Source organism: Erythrolamprus reginae, chromosome 1, assembly GCF_031021105.1.
Source record: "Erythrolamprus reginae isolate rEryReg1 chromosome 1, rEryReg1.hap1, whole genome shotgun sequence".
In the NCBI taxonomy this organism is placed as follows: domain Eukaryota; kingdom Metazoa; phylum Chordata; class Lepidosauria; order Squamata; family Dipsadidae; genus Erythrolamprus; species Erythrolamprus reginae.
The window spans coordinates 417,202,440-417,220,750 of record NC_091950.1 but is presented as its reverse complement, the minus strand read 5'-3'; the positions used below and the strand labels follow the sequence as shown (position 1 = coordinate 417,220,750).

General features: G+C 42.6%; 1 protein-coding gene across 1 annotated transcript in view; it reads right to left on the bottom strand.

The window, feature by feature from the left end:
• Window positions 1–9,652: 9,652 nt before the first annotated feature.
• The window catches only part of CA4 (carbonic anhydrase 4), a 58,529-nt gene continuing 49,870 nt past the window's right edge, over window positions 9,653–18,311 (bottom strand). Inside the window, exon 8 of the mRNA XM_070735295.1 lies at window positions 9,653–15,722. Within this exon, the coding sequence (XP_070591396.1) occupies window positions 15,531–15,722 (192 nt within the window). The 3' untranslated portion in view covers window positions 9,653–15,530. The remainder of the gene's footprint in view (window positions 15,723–18,311) is intronic.

Genomic DNA, 18,311 nt, shown 5'->3' with positions numbered 1-18,311 from the left:
AAGGAATGGGGATTTTATAGTATCTTTCCCCAGGAGTGAGGAGGGAATGGAGATTTTGCAGTATCCTTCCCCTCGAGTGGGGAGGGAATGGAGATTTTGCAATATCCTTCCCTTGGAGCGGTGTGGGAATGGAGATTTTGCAGTATCCTTCCCTTTGAGAGGGGAAGGAATGGGGATTTTATAGTATCTTTCCCCTGGAGTGAGGAGGGAATGGAGATTTTGCAGTATCCTTCCCTTTGAAAGGGGAAGGAATGGGGATTTTATAGTATCTTTCCCCAGGAGTGGGGAGGGAATGGAGACTTTGTAATATCCTTCCCCTCGAGTGGGGAGGAAAGGAGATTTTGCAGTATCCTTCCCTCTGGAGTGGGGAGGGAATAGGGATTTTGCAGTATCCTTCCCCCAGAAGTGGGGTGAGAGTGGGGATTTTCCAGTATCCCTGACACAGCCACCAAGCCACACCCACAGAACCGGTAGTAAAACATTTTTGGATTTCACCACTGCTCTGATCTTTAAAGAAAAACCAGAAAGTACAGTTGGTTCTTGAAAAAGCACCTTTGGCCCAACTATGACCTGGATGATTGAGAATCTCTAGAGGCTTTTGCAAAGGCTACCAAAAGTGTTAACCCAGCAAAGATTTGCTCAGATACCTTCAAAATAAATTTTAAAAATAACAAGAGAAGAATCCATCTCTAGATATTCAGTGGACAGCAAACATGCTAGTAAGGAAGAAAGCGAAGGAACAGCTCAATTCCTGGACTCCCAAACAAGGCATGGGTCCCACCCAACAATTGTGTAAACCCCACTGAAGGAACTTGCGTTTGATAGGAAGAAACACAGTCAGGGGAATTCCTTCTGATCTCAAATGAGTTCACATCTCCAGCCAGATGGGAGATTCTGTAGGAAGCATCTGTTCAAACAACAGCACAGATTGCATCTAGATGTTAGAAGTTAACTTCCTTAGAGTGAAAAAAACAAGGAGATAAAAATATGTATATTAATGCAATGTGTAATTAAGCTTTGGAATTTGCTACCCATTAGATGTGAGGCTGACTAATACTAGCTTGGCTGGCTTCAAAATAAGGACCGATGGATGGATGCTGTTAGCCGTGAAGCCTTTGGACTTGGTCATCTTCTGAGAAGTGAGTGGGCTTCTTTGAGCAATGGTTGTTGGTTGTAAGAACAGATGGGTGCAGCCAACGAATCGCCCAAGGAAGCCCTGCAGATGGCCTTCCGAGGCATTCAACCACCAACGTATTGCACCCAATCTGTATAGTCTGGAGGACAGAAGGAAAAGGGGGGACATGATCGAAACATTTAAATATATTAAAGGGTTAAATAAGGTCCAGAAGGGAAGTGTTTTTAATAGGAAAGTGAACGCAAGAACAAGGGGACACAATCTGAAGTTAGCTGGAGGAAAGATCAAAAGCAACATGAGAAAATATTATTTTACTGAAAGAGAAGTAGATCCTTGGAACAAACTTCCAGCAGACGTGGTAGATAAATCCACAGTAACTGAATTTAAACATGCCTGGGATAAACATATATCCATCCTAAGATAAAATACAGAAAATAGTATAAGGGCAGACTAGATGGACCATGAGGTCTTTTTCTGCCGTCAGACTTCTATGTTTCTGTGTTTCTATGTTTCTATCAAAACTAACAGCCACTGGTCCCCACAACTTTCATGAATTGATTTACATTGGCATCCTTCAGTCTCAAATGACTAGGACAGGGATATTGAACCTTTCTTTCCTTGGGTTCCAAAAGAGCGCATGTTATCACACATGTGCGATAGCCCACACTCATAATTCAATGGCTTGGAGAAGGGGAAACAGCTTCCCCTATCCTCTGAAAGGTTCTCCAGAGGCTAGAAACGGCCTGTTTCCCAACTTCTGGTGGGCCCAGTAGGCTTGTGTTTCGCCCTCCTCAGGCTCCAAAGGTTTCCCTGGAGAGGGTAAAAACGCCCTCCCCAATCCCCCAGAGGCCCTCTGGAAGCCAAAAACACCCTCCCAGAGCCTCTGTGCAAGCCAAAAATCAGCTGGTTGGCACACATATGCACATTGGAGCTGAGCTAGGGCAATGGCTCACATACCAGCAGATATGTCTCTGTGTGCCACCTCTGGTACCCGTGCCATAGATTCGCCATCACTGGATTAGGGTATCGTGCTTTAGGTAATGTTGTGGTTAGCTCTGGCCCAGCTCCTGCCCCAAGGCCTGTGGATGTGGGGGAGACATCCACATGCTGCAGGCTTGTTTTGCCCCGGTGGAATCTGATGATGAAGGCTCCTCTGACCAGGAAGACATGAGTGACAGGGAGGAGGAGAGTGTGGCAGACAGCTCAGAAGGAGATCAATTATCTAGCTCCTCCTTGGATTCAGAACAAGAGTTAATGATACAGCCACGCATGCGGAGAGCGATGCATAGGCAACAACAACTGAGAGATTATTATCAAAGAAAATGAGGCCACCTGTGGTTGGGTGGGGCTGTAGTGATTAGTGAGGCTGCTATAAATAGCAGCCTGTGGGTTTGGCCATTGTGGAGGATTATCTGATCATTGTGTTTCGTGACTACTTTACTGACTTTGACCTTTTGTGTGCTGATTTTTCCCTGCTTTGAAACTAAACCAGAGCAAAGTGTGTTTCACTTTGTGAAAGAAGAAGGACTGTGAATTGCCTCACAGCTGCAAGCTAAGTATCACAGAACTGATAAGGGATTTGTACAAATTACCAGTTTGTTTGGAGACAAGTGCTCTTTGCTATACCAAAAGAGGGCTTAGTTTAAGTGAATTTTCATTATAAAGAACATTGTTTTGAATTTTCAAACGTGTGTGTGTGTCTGAAATTTGTACCTGTGAATTTTCGGGAGGAGTCTACCAGAGAGCCCGACAGAACAGATAAGAAAGGTAGGCAAGTGAGGACAAATAAAGGGAAATATTTCTTCACCCAAAGGGTCATTGGTTTATGGGATTCACTTCCGGAAGAGGTCATAACATCTTCAAGGCAAAGGGGAAGTATTTATTAACAGATAGAACATTGTAGTAGATGATTTTATGATCTATATTTACCCAAGAATTCAGGAACTTCCAATACAAGTACTGTACAATACAATACACAATACAAATGCAAGGGAATATTATTTATTTATTTATTCATTTATTCATTCATTCATCAGTTAGTTAGTTAGTTAGTTAGTTAGTTAGTTAGTTAGTCAAACAATTATAGAGTGGTAATTTGTACAAATAAAACATTAGATAAGTAATGATAAAAAGTAACAAAAGTAGACAATAGGACAGGGACGGTAGGCACAGTGGTGCGCTTATGCAAGCCCCTTACAGACCTCTTAGAAAGGGGGAGAGGTCAACTGTAGATAGTCTAAGGTTAAAGGTTTTGGGGTTAGGAATAGAAACCACAGAATCCGGTAGTGCATTCCAGGCGTTGATTACTCTGTTGCTGAAGTCGTATTTTTTGCAGTCAAGTTTGGAGCGGTTGACATTGAGTTTAAATCGATTTCGTGCTCATGTGTTGTTGCGGTTGAAGGTGAAGTAGTCGTTAACAGGTAGGACATTTTGGTATATGATTTAATTACAGTATAATTTAATTACAGTATAATTAAGTCGGAACAGAGACGGCGGAGTTGTAAGTTGTCTAAACCAAGAATTTCAAGTCTGGCGGAGTAAGGCATTTCGTAGTGAGAAGAGGAGTGAAGGACTCTTCTTGTGAAATATTTCTGGACTCTCTCAATTGTGTTGATGTCAATTTGTAGCTTAAAGTTGAACTGAGGAGTTGATTTGATTTGATTTGATTTATTGGATTTGTATGCCGCCCCTCTCCGGAGACTCGGGGCGGCAAACAGCAATAATAGAACAGTATACACAATAATCCAATAGTAAAAACAATTAAAAACTCATTAAAGTAAAAACCAAACATACATTCAGACATACCATGCATAAAATTGTAAGGGCCTAGGGGGAAAGAGTGTCTCAGTGGGTTTTAAGTAGTTTACGAAAGGCAAGGAGGGTGGGGGCAATTCTAATCTCTGGGGGGAGTTGGTTCCAGAGGGTCGGGGCCGCCACAGAGAAGGCTCTTCCCCTGGGTCCCGCCAAGCAGCATTGTTTAGTTGACGGGACCCGGAGAAGACCCACTCTGTGGGACCTAACTGGTCGCTGGGATTCGTGCAGCAGAAGGCGGTCCCTGAGATAGTCTGGTCCGATGCCATGAAGAGCTTTATAGGTCATAACCAACACTTTGAATTGTGACCGGAAACTGATCAGCAACCAATGCAGACTGCGGAGTGTTGGTGTAACATGGGCATATTTGGGAAAGCCCATGATTGCTCTCGCAGCTGCATTCTGCACGATCTGAAGTTTCCGAACACTTTTCAAGCCCCATGTAGAGAGCGTTACAGTAGTTGAGCCTCGAGGTGATGAGAGTTCTTGGTGCTCTCCGAGATTGAATGTCAAATGGGACACAACCCACCTGATAGTGGCCTCACTTAACGTCGGAAATGTTGGCCTCAGCTGCTTTGGTCATAAGCTGAGGACAACTCGTATTCTCAAATGAAGAGCCGCAACAGGGTAAAAATAAAGCCGCATTGATGATGTGAAATCTTTGGCATTCTCCCATGGGCTTGGCTCTTTCAGCCAAACTTGATGGATTTATACTCTGAACATGAATCAAATCACAATGTTCTTTTGTTCATCCCTGGATTTTGGACTTGATTCATATCGGGGATATTTATTTATTTAAAAAAAATTATCTTCTATATCAATGTGGAAGTCAAGCCACAGGAAGTGGACACACACTCACACACATACAACGCCCTCGTCACTTCAAAGATTTGTGTCGGCACCGTTTGAAGGACCCAGAAAAGGAAGTTTATTTCTGATAAACTAAATGAAGCATCTGCCATCCTTCAGCTGGTCCATGGCGCTTTGTCTAAACACAACCTCTCTCGCCAAAGAGTTGGGACCGGTTTGTGGCCGCCTTGAGCCAAGGTTCTCCACCCAGCATCTGCTTTGTGGGACCCATTTTCAGCTCAGAGATTTGTCATGGTCTCAGGTCCCTGGCTGTATCTGGGATGGAGGTGGGTATCCAAAGTTGGATAGGAAAAAAATGGAATCAAATCAATGGATTCTTCAAAGAGGAGAGTCAGATTGGGATTTATTTATTTATTTATTTATTTATTTATTTTTATTTATTAGATTTGTATGCCGCCCCTTTCCGTAGACTCGGGACGGCTCACAACATAATAAAACAATTCATAACAAATCTAATAATTTACAATTTAAAATTTAAAGTAGTTAAGAAACCCCATTTTAAGCAGACATACCTACAAAAATACCATACATAAATTATATAGGCCCGGGGGAGATATCTCAATTCCCTCATGCCTGACGACAAAGGTGGGATTTGAGGAGTTTACGAAAGGCAAGGAGGGTAGGGGCAGTTCTAATCTCTGGGGGGAGCTGATTCCAGAGAGTCGGGGCCGCCACAGAGAAGGCTCTTCCCCTGGGGCCCGCCAACCGACAATGTTTAGTTGACGGGACCCGGAGAAGGCCAACACTGTGGGACCTAATCGGTCGCTGGGATTCGTGCAGCAGAAGGCGGTCCCGGAGATATTCTGGTCCGATGCCATGAAGGGCTTTATAGGTCATAGCCAACACTTTGAATTGTGACTGGAAATTGATCGGCAACCAATGCAGACTGCGGAGTGTTGGTGTAACATGGGCATTTTTGGGATTATCTGGTCTGTTGTAGTTTTTCCCTTAATCTGGTTTTAATCTCTTTTTTTTTTCAGTATAACGTTTTTTATTTTTCTCCACCATAAAATAAAATGGTATATAGTTATAAACACAACAACAATGCTTAGAATCAATCGTATAAAAACTTTTATTTTCTCATTACTCGCTCAATGTAGGGTCTTTTGTAAAATTTTCTGTTAATTTTATACATTATTAGCAATTCTTAAAATTCTAAATGAAAAATTTTCCTTCACCGTCTTACTACAAAAGATTACAACAATATAAAGAGTACTAAAATCTCTTTTATCTAAATTTAATCTTATATCATATAGCTAATTAAAAATTATATCTCTATGTATGTATCTTTAGTAAAAGAAACTGTTCATAATATATCACCTACATCGTAAAATAAAGTTCTATATGTTTAAGTCTGAACAATAAGTAAATTTGTGTTCTATCATTATACAGTGCTACCACCGTTTCTCATCTTTGCCATCTGGCTTGCAAAGCTTAAATCAAATTCTCTTGTTTCAATTTTTCCAAAATTAACCAATTACTAATACATACGTATCTCTTAGTTTTCTATCCAATCATAGAACTTCCCCCAAATTTTATAATAATCCGAGTCTTGTTTATCTTTAAGTTTCAAAGTCAATCTACTCATCTCTGCACAATTCATAATTTTTCTCAAAACCTCCCTTTCCTTTGGTATCCTATTCAATTTCCAACATTGTGCATATACAATCCTACCTGCTGTAATTATATGTATGATTAAATACGTCTCTTCTTTATCAAAATTATCTGGTAATATATCTCGGGTCTAAGATCAATAGTCTTTCTTAAAATCTTCTGAATGCAATTTGAATTCGTGTCCAAAATTTACGTGCTTCTGGACAAGTCCATCACATGGGTTTAATCTCTTTAATGCAGAAATGGGCAGCCAAACTTTTTACTGCCAAAATGTGGTGTGGCTTATTTTGTGGATGTGGCTTAATGGTCATGAGACTGGGTGGGAGTGGCTTGCCGGCCATGTGATCAGGTGGGAGTGGCATCGTTCAAGTTAACTGTTAAGTCCTCGATTTACAACCTTACCAGTGTCGCTCGCTGGGGTGACAATATGCTTCGCGTTTCACGTGCTCTCCTCCTGGGTGGCCCCCCCACCTCAAACAGGGTAGTTAGGTGAATGGGTGGCACCAGAAGCATGAATGCTGCCAGCGCCGCTTCCACCCACGCCTTCTACTTGCACCTCAGGAGGGAGGAGGCCGCGTGAGGCTGGAGGGGAGCCGGGCAGGAGAGAGGGAAGCTCGTCCAAAGCCAGGAAGGAGGAAAGAGGAAAAAAGCAAGGAGCGCAGACGCAGCAGCAGCAGCAGGGGAAAAAAGGAGAGCTGAGCCGAGACCAATAATCCCGGAAGTGACATCCACCGATCAGCTGCAGCTGCGCATGCATCTTCATTTCTGCCAGTGGAACTGCGTTCCACCCCGTGCTTCGTGCTGCCCACCCCTGGTCAAATGGTAGTGTCTTTTTCTGAATTTGCTAGATTGGGGTTCCCCAACCCCTGGTTCATGAACTGGCGGTGTTAGATGCTCAGAAGAATGAAGGATTTAGGGGTCGTGATTTCTGACAGTCTCAAAATGGGTGAACAGTGCAGTCAGGCGGTAGGGAAAGCAAGTAGGATGCTTGGCTGCATAGCTAGAGGTATAACAAGCAGGAAGAGGGAGATTATGATCCCGCTATATAGAGCGCTGGTGAGACCACATTTGGAATACTGTGTTCAGTTCTGGAGACCTCACCTACAAAAAGATATTGACAAAATTGAATGGGTCCAAAGACGGGCTACAAGAATGGTGGAAGGTCTTAAGCATAAAACGTATCAGGAAAGACTTCATGAATTCCATCTGTCTAGTCTGGAGGACAGAAGGGAAAGGGGGGACATGATCGAAACATTTAAATATGTTAAAGGGTTAAATAAGGTCCAGGAGGGAAGTGTTTTTAATAGGAAAGTGAACACAAGAACAAGGGGACACAATCTGAAGTTAGTTGGGGGAAAGATCAGAAGCAACATGAGAAAATATTATTTTACTGAAAGAGTAGTAGATCCTTGGAACAAACTTCCAGCAGACGTGGTAGATAAATCCACAGTAACTGAATTTAAACATGCCTGGGATAAACATATATCCATCCTAAGATAAAATACAGAAAATAGTATAAGGCAGACTAGATGGACCATGAGGTCTTTTTCTGCCATCAGACTTCTATGTTTCTATGTTTCTATGTTTCTAAGACTCATTAATGGTAACTTCTTTATTCAGGAAGACAAACAACAACAACAGCAGTGAACAGGGTGCCAGAAAGAATTGCCTCAGCCTGCGCCGTGACAGCTCTTAAATACCAGGCTGTCAGGCGCGGCAGCCAATAGGCGCCCTCGGATTTCCCGCTTGAATGGAGAGCCAATCAGCAACGCTGTTACCGGGACATAGCAGGCAGCATGGCAGAAACCCAGCCGCCTAAACAAATCAAGTCCCATCTAGGGATGCAGGCAGCACACAAAGCCACATCCCCTCCAGTCCACGGAACCTGCAGCGCCTCGGTGGTGCAGTGGTTAGAGCACAGTACTGCACACTACAGTATTTCTGCTGAGCACTGGCTGCCAGACATTTGGCAGATCGAATCTCAGTAGGCTCAAGGTTGACTCGGGCTCCCATCCTTCCGAGGTTATTTAGATGTCCAAAATTTTATTTTATCTAATTTTATCAGTATTGTTTAGAAGCAATAGAGAAATTTAGGCAATGCTGTCATCTTGATGGTGGATAGTTTTCCAATTAACGATGTACGTAGTTTATTCCATTTTTTAATTGCGTTTCTGTTTTCTTAAGTAATACCTTATAATTATCTTCTTTGATTGTCATACATTTGGGTGACATTCTTATTCCTAAATATTTAACTTTCTAATTTCCTTTCTAATTCTTGTTTTTGTCCATTCATCATATTTTTAGTTATAATTTAATTTTTCTGTTTATTAATTTTAACCCCAGTTACTGTCTGTCTCCCTGTATGTATATATGGATGTACGTCTAGTCTGTCTGTCTGTCTGTCTGCCTGCCTGCCTATCTGTCTGTCTTATCCTATCTACCTACCTACCTATCTATCGTATCTCTCATCTACCTATCTACCTATCTACCTATCTATCATCTGTCTATCTATCTAATCTATCTATCTATCTATCCATCCATCCACCCACCCACCCACCCACCCACCCACCTACCTACCTACCTACCTACCCAAGTCTGTCTGTCTGTCTATCATCTAATCTATCATCTACCTTCTATCTGTATCTAATCTATTTACCACCATCCCTCTCTCCATCTATCTTGGGCATTTAAGAATACATGTTGTTGTCGGTGGCTTGTGTGGAGAAGCCCGGCAGAACAATTTCTGCTGCACGAATCCCAGCGACCAGTTAGGTCCTACAGAGTGGGTCTTCTCCGGGTCCCGTCAACCAAACAATGTCGCTTGGCGGGACCCAGAGGAAGAGCCTTCTCTGTGGCAGCCCTGGCCCTCTGGAACCAAGTCCCCCCAGAGATTAGAATTGCCCCTACCCTCCTTGCCTTTCTAAAGCTGCTTAAAACCCACCTCTGCCGCCAGGCATGGGGGAATTGAGATCCTCTTTCCCCCTAGGCCTTTACAATTTTATGCATGGTATGTCTGTATGTATGATTTGTTTTTATATAATGGGTTTTTAACTGTTTTTAGTATTGGATTATCCAATAAATGAATGAATGAATGAATGAATGAATGAATGAATGAATGAATGAATGAATGAATCAAACAAACAAACAAACAAACATGTGTTCTTTGCAATTTAAACTCAAATAGTCCCCAGAAGTACAAATACGGACAAGTGCAAAATTCTCTTGCAATTTTTTATTCATTTGGTTTCCCAACCCGGAAGAAAATCTCTTAAATAATATAAAAATACATGTAAGGTTTTGTATATTCATCCACAATATATAGAACTCTAAACATACGGGTTGCTTCTTTCCCTGATTTTATTTTTCCATTTTCCCATAAGCTCTTTGCGATCTCAGTTTATTGCAAGTAAGAAAATAATGTTTTTTTAAACCTCTAGAGAAAAAGACAGCATATACAAAATGCTCCAGTCATAAACGTCATCCACCATTCAGTGTCGATCCCCATTGGCATTTCTGGGAAGCAGGAAATTTTAATTTCTGGCTACGGAAGATCAGCAGAGAGACCCAAAGTTTCCTTTGATTCGTGCAAAGCCAGGCTGGCAATTTTCGCATTCAACACAGATGACCCCAAATTATTTCCATTAAAAGCGTGTGCTAATGCATGCTAGCTAAATATCCATAAAAAAATAATAATAGCAATCAAACTACTGCAGCAGCAGCAGTCAGAAGGGCCAGGAGACCATCACCAGTAATTTAGCAACTGGACTCTAGCAAACTTTTAGTCCGTTATACTCAAGAATGTTTCAGTTGGTTAAAAAATGGAAGAAATGTCAGAGCTATGGTTTTCCCAGTAGTACATATGGCTGTGAGAGTTGGATCATAAGGAAGGCTGAGAGCCAAAGAATTTATCATCATCTTCTTTTAATGACCCCATAATCCCTTGCAGAGTGGAGTCTGGGCAACTGAATGGAGCTAAGAGTTTACTGGCCAGACGCCCTTCCTGACGCCAATGAGGAGTTTCGTTCAGCAGATATGTTCTCATTGTGCCCAGAGAGAGACATATCTGCCTCTACCTATGTTGTGGTTAGCTCTGGCCCAGCTCTTGCCCCAAGGACTGGGGATGTGGGGGAGACATCCACATGCCGCAGGCCTGTTTTGCCCCCATTGGAATCTGCTGATGAAGGCTCCTCTGACCAAGAAGACATGAGTGACAGGGAGGAGGAGAGTGTGGCAGACAGCTCAGAAGGAGATCGATTATCCAGCTCCTCCTTGGATTCGGAACAAGAGTTAATGATACAGCCACGCATGCGGAGAGTGATGCATAGGCAGCAACAACTGAGAGATTATTATCAAAGAAAATGAGGCCACCTGTGGTTGGGTGGGGCTGTGGTGATTAGTGAGGCTGCTATAAATAGCAGCCTGTGGGTTTGGCCATTGTGGAGGATTATCTGATTGTTGTGTTTCGTTCCTGCCTTGCTGACTTTGACCTTTTGTGTGCTGATTTTTCCCCGCTTTGAAACTAAACCAGAGCAAAGTGTGTTTCACTTTGTGAAAGAAGAAGGACTGTGAATTTTCGGGAAGATTCTACCAGAGAGCTTGACAGAACAACCTAGGATTGAACTCACAGCCTCCTGATTGTGAGGCGAGAACTCCACCTCTAGGCCACCGCAGCCTTCTGGGAGCAGAAGAATGGATGCTTTCAAATTGTGGTGCTGCAGAAGACTCTCAAGAGTCTTGAGATTGCAATCCCTTGGACTGCAATCAAGCCTAAAGGGAACCAATCCTGACTGTCCTTTGGAACGACAGATCCTGAAACTGAAGCTCAAATATTTTGGCCAGCTAATGAGAAGAGAGGACTCCTTGGAGAAGACCCTGAGGTTGGGGGAAAAGTCCATTTCCCCTGCCATAGAGTCTCCTCCTAGCAGGGCACCCCTTTTCCTCTGCTGACCAGAAGTCTGGTTCCCCATCATAGAGTCTCCTCCTAGCATGGCACCCTTTTTCCTCTGCTGACCAGAGTCTGGTTCCCCCATCATAGAGTCTCCTCCTAGCACAGCATCCTTTTTCTTCTACCTGTCCTAACTGAAAGCCCTATCAATTGTGAATCCGACTGGCAACAGTAAGCTGCAGCAGAAGAATGAAAGAGCCACATGCGGCTCCAGAGCTGCAGGTTGCTGACCCCTGTGGTAGGCTCACCTGCTTGAGCTAGAGGACCTCAAATATCCCTTCCAGTCTATTCTGATTGATTGACTTTTAAAAATGAGCTGTTCAGTCACACCGTCAAAGGTGACACCATTCGGGGTGGATTGTCATTACCGCCGCTACCAGTGCGCTGAACGAACAGCTTCAGTTCTCTTGCATGTGTGCGCATCCCAGTGTATTTTGGCTTCTGCTCATGCGCAGGAAGCAAAAATGTGCTGAAATCTCATGAGGGGACATGTGCACGCATGAGGTTTCAGCAAAATGTTTTGCTTCCATACATGTGCAAAAGCCAAAAATCACCGGAATCTCATGCGCGTACGCATCCCCTCACGAGATTTCCTTCTGTGCATGCGCAGAAAGTAAAAACATGCCGAAATCTCATGAGCAGATGCTCCGGGTCCCGTCAACCAAACAATGTCGCTTGGCGGGACCCAGAGGAAGAGCCTTCTCTGTGGCAGCCCCGACCGTCTGGAACCAACTCCCCCCAGAGATTAGAATTGCCCCCACCCTCCTTGCCTTTCGTAAGCTTCTTAAAACCCACCTCTGCTGCCAGGCATGGGGGAATTGAGATACTCTTTCCCTCTAGGCCTTTACAATTTATGCATGGTATGTCTGTATGTATGACTGGTTTTTATATAATGGGTTTTTAACTGTTTTTTAGTACAGTATTGGATTTTGTTGTACTGTTTTACTGCTGTTGTTAGTCGCCCCGAGTTTGCGGAGAGGGGCGGCATACAAAATCCAATAAATAAATAAAAATAAATAAAATAAATGCACGAGAGAGCTTTCGGCGATATTTTTGCTTCCGCGCATGCACAGAAGCAAAAAACCCACCGAAATCTCACACACATACATGTCCCCTCGCAAGATTTGGCTTCTGTGCGTGTGCATACATGCACACACAAAAACCAAAGCCGCGCATGCCGTATACCACGCGCTACCGGTGCACCGTCCTCTACCGTAACGTACTGCTGGTGCCATTTTAACTTTTTTGGCCATGCTCTGGTCTTCTCCAATGTTTCCCTCCTATATAACCAACTAAGACATTTTTGCGTTCCAGTAAGTTAAAAAAAAGCTTAATTTCTGTACCCAAATCCTGAAAGAATAAAATTTGCGAATGCAGAATGTCAGCATAGCAGGCAAGGTGGACGCATAGAACATATGCAGTGCCCTCAGGCAGAGGTGGGTTCCTTCCAGTTCAGACCAGTTCACCCGAACCAGTAGCGACCTGCTGGTGATGTCACCATGACGTTATGGAACTGGTTCAGTCAGTACAGGTCCATAGCTGCCACCATCTTTTTTAAAAAAATGTTATTTTTAATTTATTTTTAAAAAATCTTCTGCACATGCACAGATGCCACATTTCAGGTGCAGCGCATGCTTTGCCCACTTGTTTTTTTGGGGGAAACTTTCTTTGGATTTTTTGGCAATCTGCATGTGTGCGCCCATGCGGCACAGCGCAGCCATGTGGCACGGGAGGAACCGAACCAGCAGCGAGGTGAGTTGGATCCCACCCCTGCCTCAAACTCATTTTTTGCACATGTGCACACACACACACACAAACAGACACACATACAGACCGATACACAAAGAGAAAATATATCACCCTGGATGAATACTTTGTAAATACAGATCTTGTAGAAACTATAGTACTATACAATCCAGTAAGTAGGATGCTTGGCTGCATAGCTAGAGGTATAACAAGCAGGAAGAGGGAGATTGTGATCCCGCTATATAGAGCGCTGGTGAGACCACATTTGGAAGACTGTGTTCAGTTCTGGAGACCTCACCTACAAAAAGATATGGATCAAATATGGAGCTACAAAAATGGTGGAAGGTCTTCAGCATAAAACGTATCAGGAAAGACTTCATGAAGTCCATCTGTATATTCTGGAGGACAGAAGGAAAAGGGGGGACAGGATCGAAACATTTAAATATGTTAAAGGGTTAAATAAGGTTCACGAGGGAAGTGTTTTTAATAGGAAAGTGAACACAAGAACAAGGGGACACAATCTGAGGTTAGTTGGGGGAAAGATCAGAAGTAACGTGAGAAAATATTATTTGACTGAAAGAGTAGTAGATGTTTGGAATAAACTTCCAGCAGACGAGGTTGGTAAATCCACAGTAACTGAATTTAAACATGCCTGGGATAAACATAGATCCATCCTAAGATAAAATACAGGAAATAGTATAAGGGAAGACTAGATGGACCATGAAGTCTTTTTCTGCCGTCAGTCTTCTATGTTTCTATGTTTCTAATAAAAACCATATAATGGTATCCAGGTTAAGCCAGCAAACTGACCAAAATTAAAATAATATTAGTTAGGAGTGTTAGATGGATAAACATTCTAGTCTCAACATTTGGTTGACCGTGCGACCAATCTTTATAATAATTTCAACTTGAATATTCTTTCTCCTATCTATTTGGGGACTTTTAATTTAAGCCAATTGAGGATGATCAGCAAACCATGATGTATTTCATTCTGAACCCAGGAGAAGTTTTTGTATCAATGTAGGAAAAGCTTCCAACATTGCAGCCTTTGGGCTACAATGAGGAAGTCATGGCAATTTGAAGTTGACGTTCCAGTTGAGACGGGGAGCAGTTTTGGCCTGCAAATCACGTTTTAGCCTCTGATAACAATTAGTAAAAATACTCACACTTTGGTTTTCCAAATATCAAGGTGCAAAATGACATACTTATGTCTTATGACTTGAAACAAGGATGTGAAAAGTGATTGGCGGAAGGTCCTATCCAAATCATTAAGTTAAAAATCTATGCATGGACAAAATTTCTCAGAGATCCAATGGCAAAAATAAGGAGAAAGAGAAAGAAAAGAAGAAAAAAGATAGGAAAAAAAGGGGAAAGAGGAAAAGACAGAGAAGGAGGGAAAAGACTGAATAAGAAATGGAGGAGGAAAAAAATGAGAGGGGGAGAAGGAGGAAAAGATTGAGAAAGGGGAAAGAGTATATGGAAAATATGGAGAAGGAGAAGAATAGGGAGGAGGAGGAGGGAAGGAGGGAAATGATTGAGAAAGGAGAGAAGAAAAGGAGAAAATATAGAGAAGGAGAAGAAGAGGAAGAAAGAGAAGAAGGGAAGGAGAAGGAGGAAAAGATTGAGAAAGAGAGAGAAGGAGAAGAGGAAGAAAGAGGAGGAGAGAAGGAGGGAAATAATTGAGAAGGGGGAGAATAAAGGGAGAAAATATAGAGGAGAAGGAGAAAGAGAAGGAGGGAAAAGATTGAGAAAGAGAGAGAAGGAGAAGAGGAAGAAGTAGGAGGGAAGGAGGGAAATGATGAAAGGGAAAGAAAAGGAGAAAATATAGAGAAGGAGAAGAAGAAAGAGAAGGCGGGAAGGAGGAGGAGTCAAAGATTGAGAAACGGAGAGAAGGAGAAGGGGAAGAAAGAGGAGGAGGAGGGAAGGAGGGAAATGATTGAGAAGGGAGAGAAGAAAAGGAGAAAATATAGAGAAGGAGAAGGCGAAAGAGAAGGAGGGAAAAGATTGAGACAGAGAGAGAAAGAGAAAATATGGAGGAGAAGGAGGAGAAGGAAAGGAAGAAGGTGGTGGCAGATGAACAGATGGAGAAGGAGAAGGAGGAATTGACTTTCTACCCCCACAGAGATTTAAAATTGGAAAATAGGAACAGGGCGGGAATAATATTTGAGGTCATCTTGAAGAAGCATGCATCATTTCCACGGGATGATTTCTGCGCAAGAATAAATCATGCGTGGTCCATTGGATCTCTTTAACGCAGGAGAAGACCATCCGAAAACACGTTTTTGCCATTCCTCTCTCCCGTGAGAGAGATTCCAGATTGCAGCTGTGCAATGATGCCGAGGGCTGAAGGATTCCAAGAAGAGGCATAGCCATTCAGTGCCAATTGGTTCCAGTGATCCAGCCAGCTCTTCAGGGGATCCAAGCCAGGGCCAAGAATACCGCGGTTGGGATCACCAGGAATAGGTTCCTCGGAGGCAGGAGGAGGTTTGAGTTCGATTTTTCGACAATCCGGGCACCTAGAGGCTGCACTGGTCGAAAGTTGTCCACCATCGGAACTGTTTTTGCACCGTCGAAATGTACTTGTCCCCAGAACTCTTCGATCTGCGAACCAATAAGACGGACAAGGATTAATTTTCTTTTGTTCCAAGTCAACGCATGCGCGTGGGGAGGGAATCCGTGAAAATCACCGAAATCCCGCTCGCGTGAGCATCTTAGAAACATAGAAACATAGAAGACTGGCGGCAGAAAAAGACCTCATGGTCCATCTAGTCTGCCCTTATACTATTTCCTGTATTTTATCTTAGGATGGATCTATGTTTATCCCAGGCATGTTTAAATTCAGTGACTGTGGATTTACCAACCACGTCTGCTGGAAGTTTGTTCCAAGCATCTACTACTCTTTCAGTGAAATAATATTTTCTCACGTTGCTTTTGATCTTTCCCCCAACTAACTTCAGATTGTGTCCCCTTGTACTTGTGTTCACTTTCCTATTAAAAACACTTCACATGATATTTCACTTGCTGCGCGTGTGCAGAAGCGAAATCTCATGCGGGGGTGTGAGTGCGTGCATCGGGAGCAGGCAGCTGCGCATGCATCCCAAAAATTGCTACCGGAATGTAGCACCTTACCATTCCGATAGCCGGCTATCACTGCCCCGTCAGGATCCTACATAGCAGAGCTCACTCTATCTAAGCCCACCTCATTTGCGCCGGCACTGGGCTAACAAAAGCACATCCAAAAAGAGGCAGAACTTATGATGCAACAAAGCAACCAGGGTCCCACACATAACTGGCTGCATAGCTAGAGGTATAACAAGCAGGAAGAGGGAGATTATGATCCTGCTATATAGAGCACTGGTGAGACCACATTTGGAACACTGTGTTCAGTTCTGGAGACCTCACCTACAAAAAGATATTGACAAAATTGAACGAGTCCAAAGACGGGCTACAAGAATGGTGGAAGGTCTTAAGCATAAAACGTATCAGGAAAGACTTAATGAACTCAATCTGTATAGTCTGGAGGACAGAAGGAAAAGGGGGGACATGATCGAAACATTTAAATATGTCAAAGGGTTAAATAAGGTTCAGAAGGGAAGTGTTTTTAATAGGAAAGTGAAAACAAGGACAAGAGGACACAATCTGAAGTTAGTGGGGGGAAAGATCAAAAGCAACATGAGAAAATATTACAGTGTTCCCTCGATTTTTGCAGGGGATACATTCTGAGACCGCCCGCGAAAGTCAAATTTCCGCAAAGTAGAGATGCGGAAGTAAATACACCATTTTTGGCTATGGACAGTATCACAAGCCTTCCCTTAACACTTTAAAACCCTAAATTACCGTTTCCCATTCCCTTAACAACCATTTACTCACCATTATTACTGGTACTCACCATTGAATAAGACACTTAGTGATCCTGATATTTATAAACATAATTATTTATTAACAATAATTATTATTATTTTGTTATTTATTTGCAAAAATTATTAGTTTAGCGATGATGTATGACGTCATCGGGTAGGAAAAACTGTGCTATAGAAAAAAACCCGTGAAGTATTTTTAAATATTTTTTGAAAAACCATGGTATAGGCCAGTGATTTTCAACCTTTTTTGAGCCGCGGCACATTTTTTACATTTCAAAAAAATCCTGGGGCACACCACCAACCAAAATGACACAAATCTAATAAATAAATAAATAAATAAATAAATAAATAAATAAATAAATAAATAAATAAATACATACATACATACATACATACATACATACATACATACATACATACATAAATAACCCCCTCATATATACAATCCCATGTAACATCCCCTTATAAATACAGTCAATCATCAATCATCCCTCCTCAAATTTATACCACTGTCTCATTTCTGGGTACTTCTCCTGTCCTTCCCCCTTTTCTCTCTCATGTTTCTCATTTCTCTCTCTTCTTCCCTTTTTCCCTCATTCCTTCTCCCTCTCACTTCTCCTCTTTTTCCATCCCTGTCTCTCTCCCTCCCTTATGTGTGTGTGTGTGTGTGTATACACACTCGAACCATTTCCAAAACCAGTTGAGGGCTGGGTTTTTTTTCTCTTTTATTCTTTTCAAAAACAGGTGTGGGCTGGGGGGGGTTTCTTATTATTTGGGTGCTTTTTACCATATGCTTCAAGAATCACTTCTCTCTCTCTTTTGTTTCTCTCTCCTCTCATTATCTGCCTCAATCATTTTCTCATTTCTCCTTTTTTCTCCCCTTTTTGTTCTCATTTCTCTCTCTCTCCTTTCCTCTCCCTATCTGTCTCTCTTGCTTTCTCTCTGTCTTGCTATCTCTTTTTTTCTCTTGCTTTCCTTCTCTCTCTCTCTCACTCACTCGTTCTCTCTCTTATTTTCTTTCTCTATCTCTCTTGTTCCTTCTCTCTCATGCTTTCTCTCTCTTGTTGTTTCTCTCTCTCTGTTGCTCTCTCTCTTGTTCTCTCTCTTATTTTCTTTCTCTCTCTCTCTCATGCTTTCTCTCTCTTGTTCTTTCTCTCTCTCTCTGTTGCTCTCTCGTTCTCTCTTATTTTCTTTCTCTCTCTCTTGTTCTTTCTCTCTCTCTCATGCTTTCTCTCTCTTGTTCTTTCTTTCTCTCTCTCTCTCTCTGTGTTGCTTTCTCTCTCTCGTTCTCTCTCTTCCTTTCTTCTCTGTGGAGGCCGGCGAAGGTTTT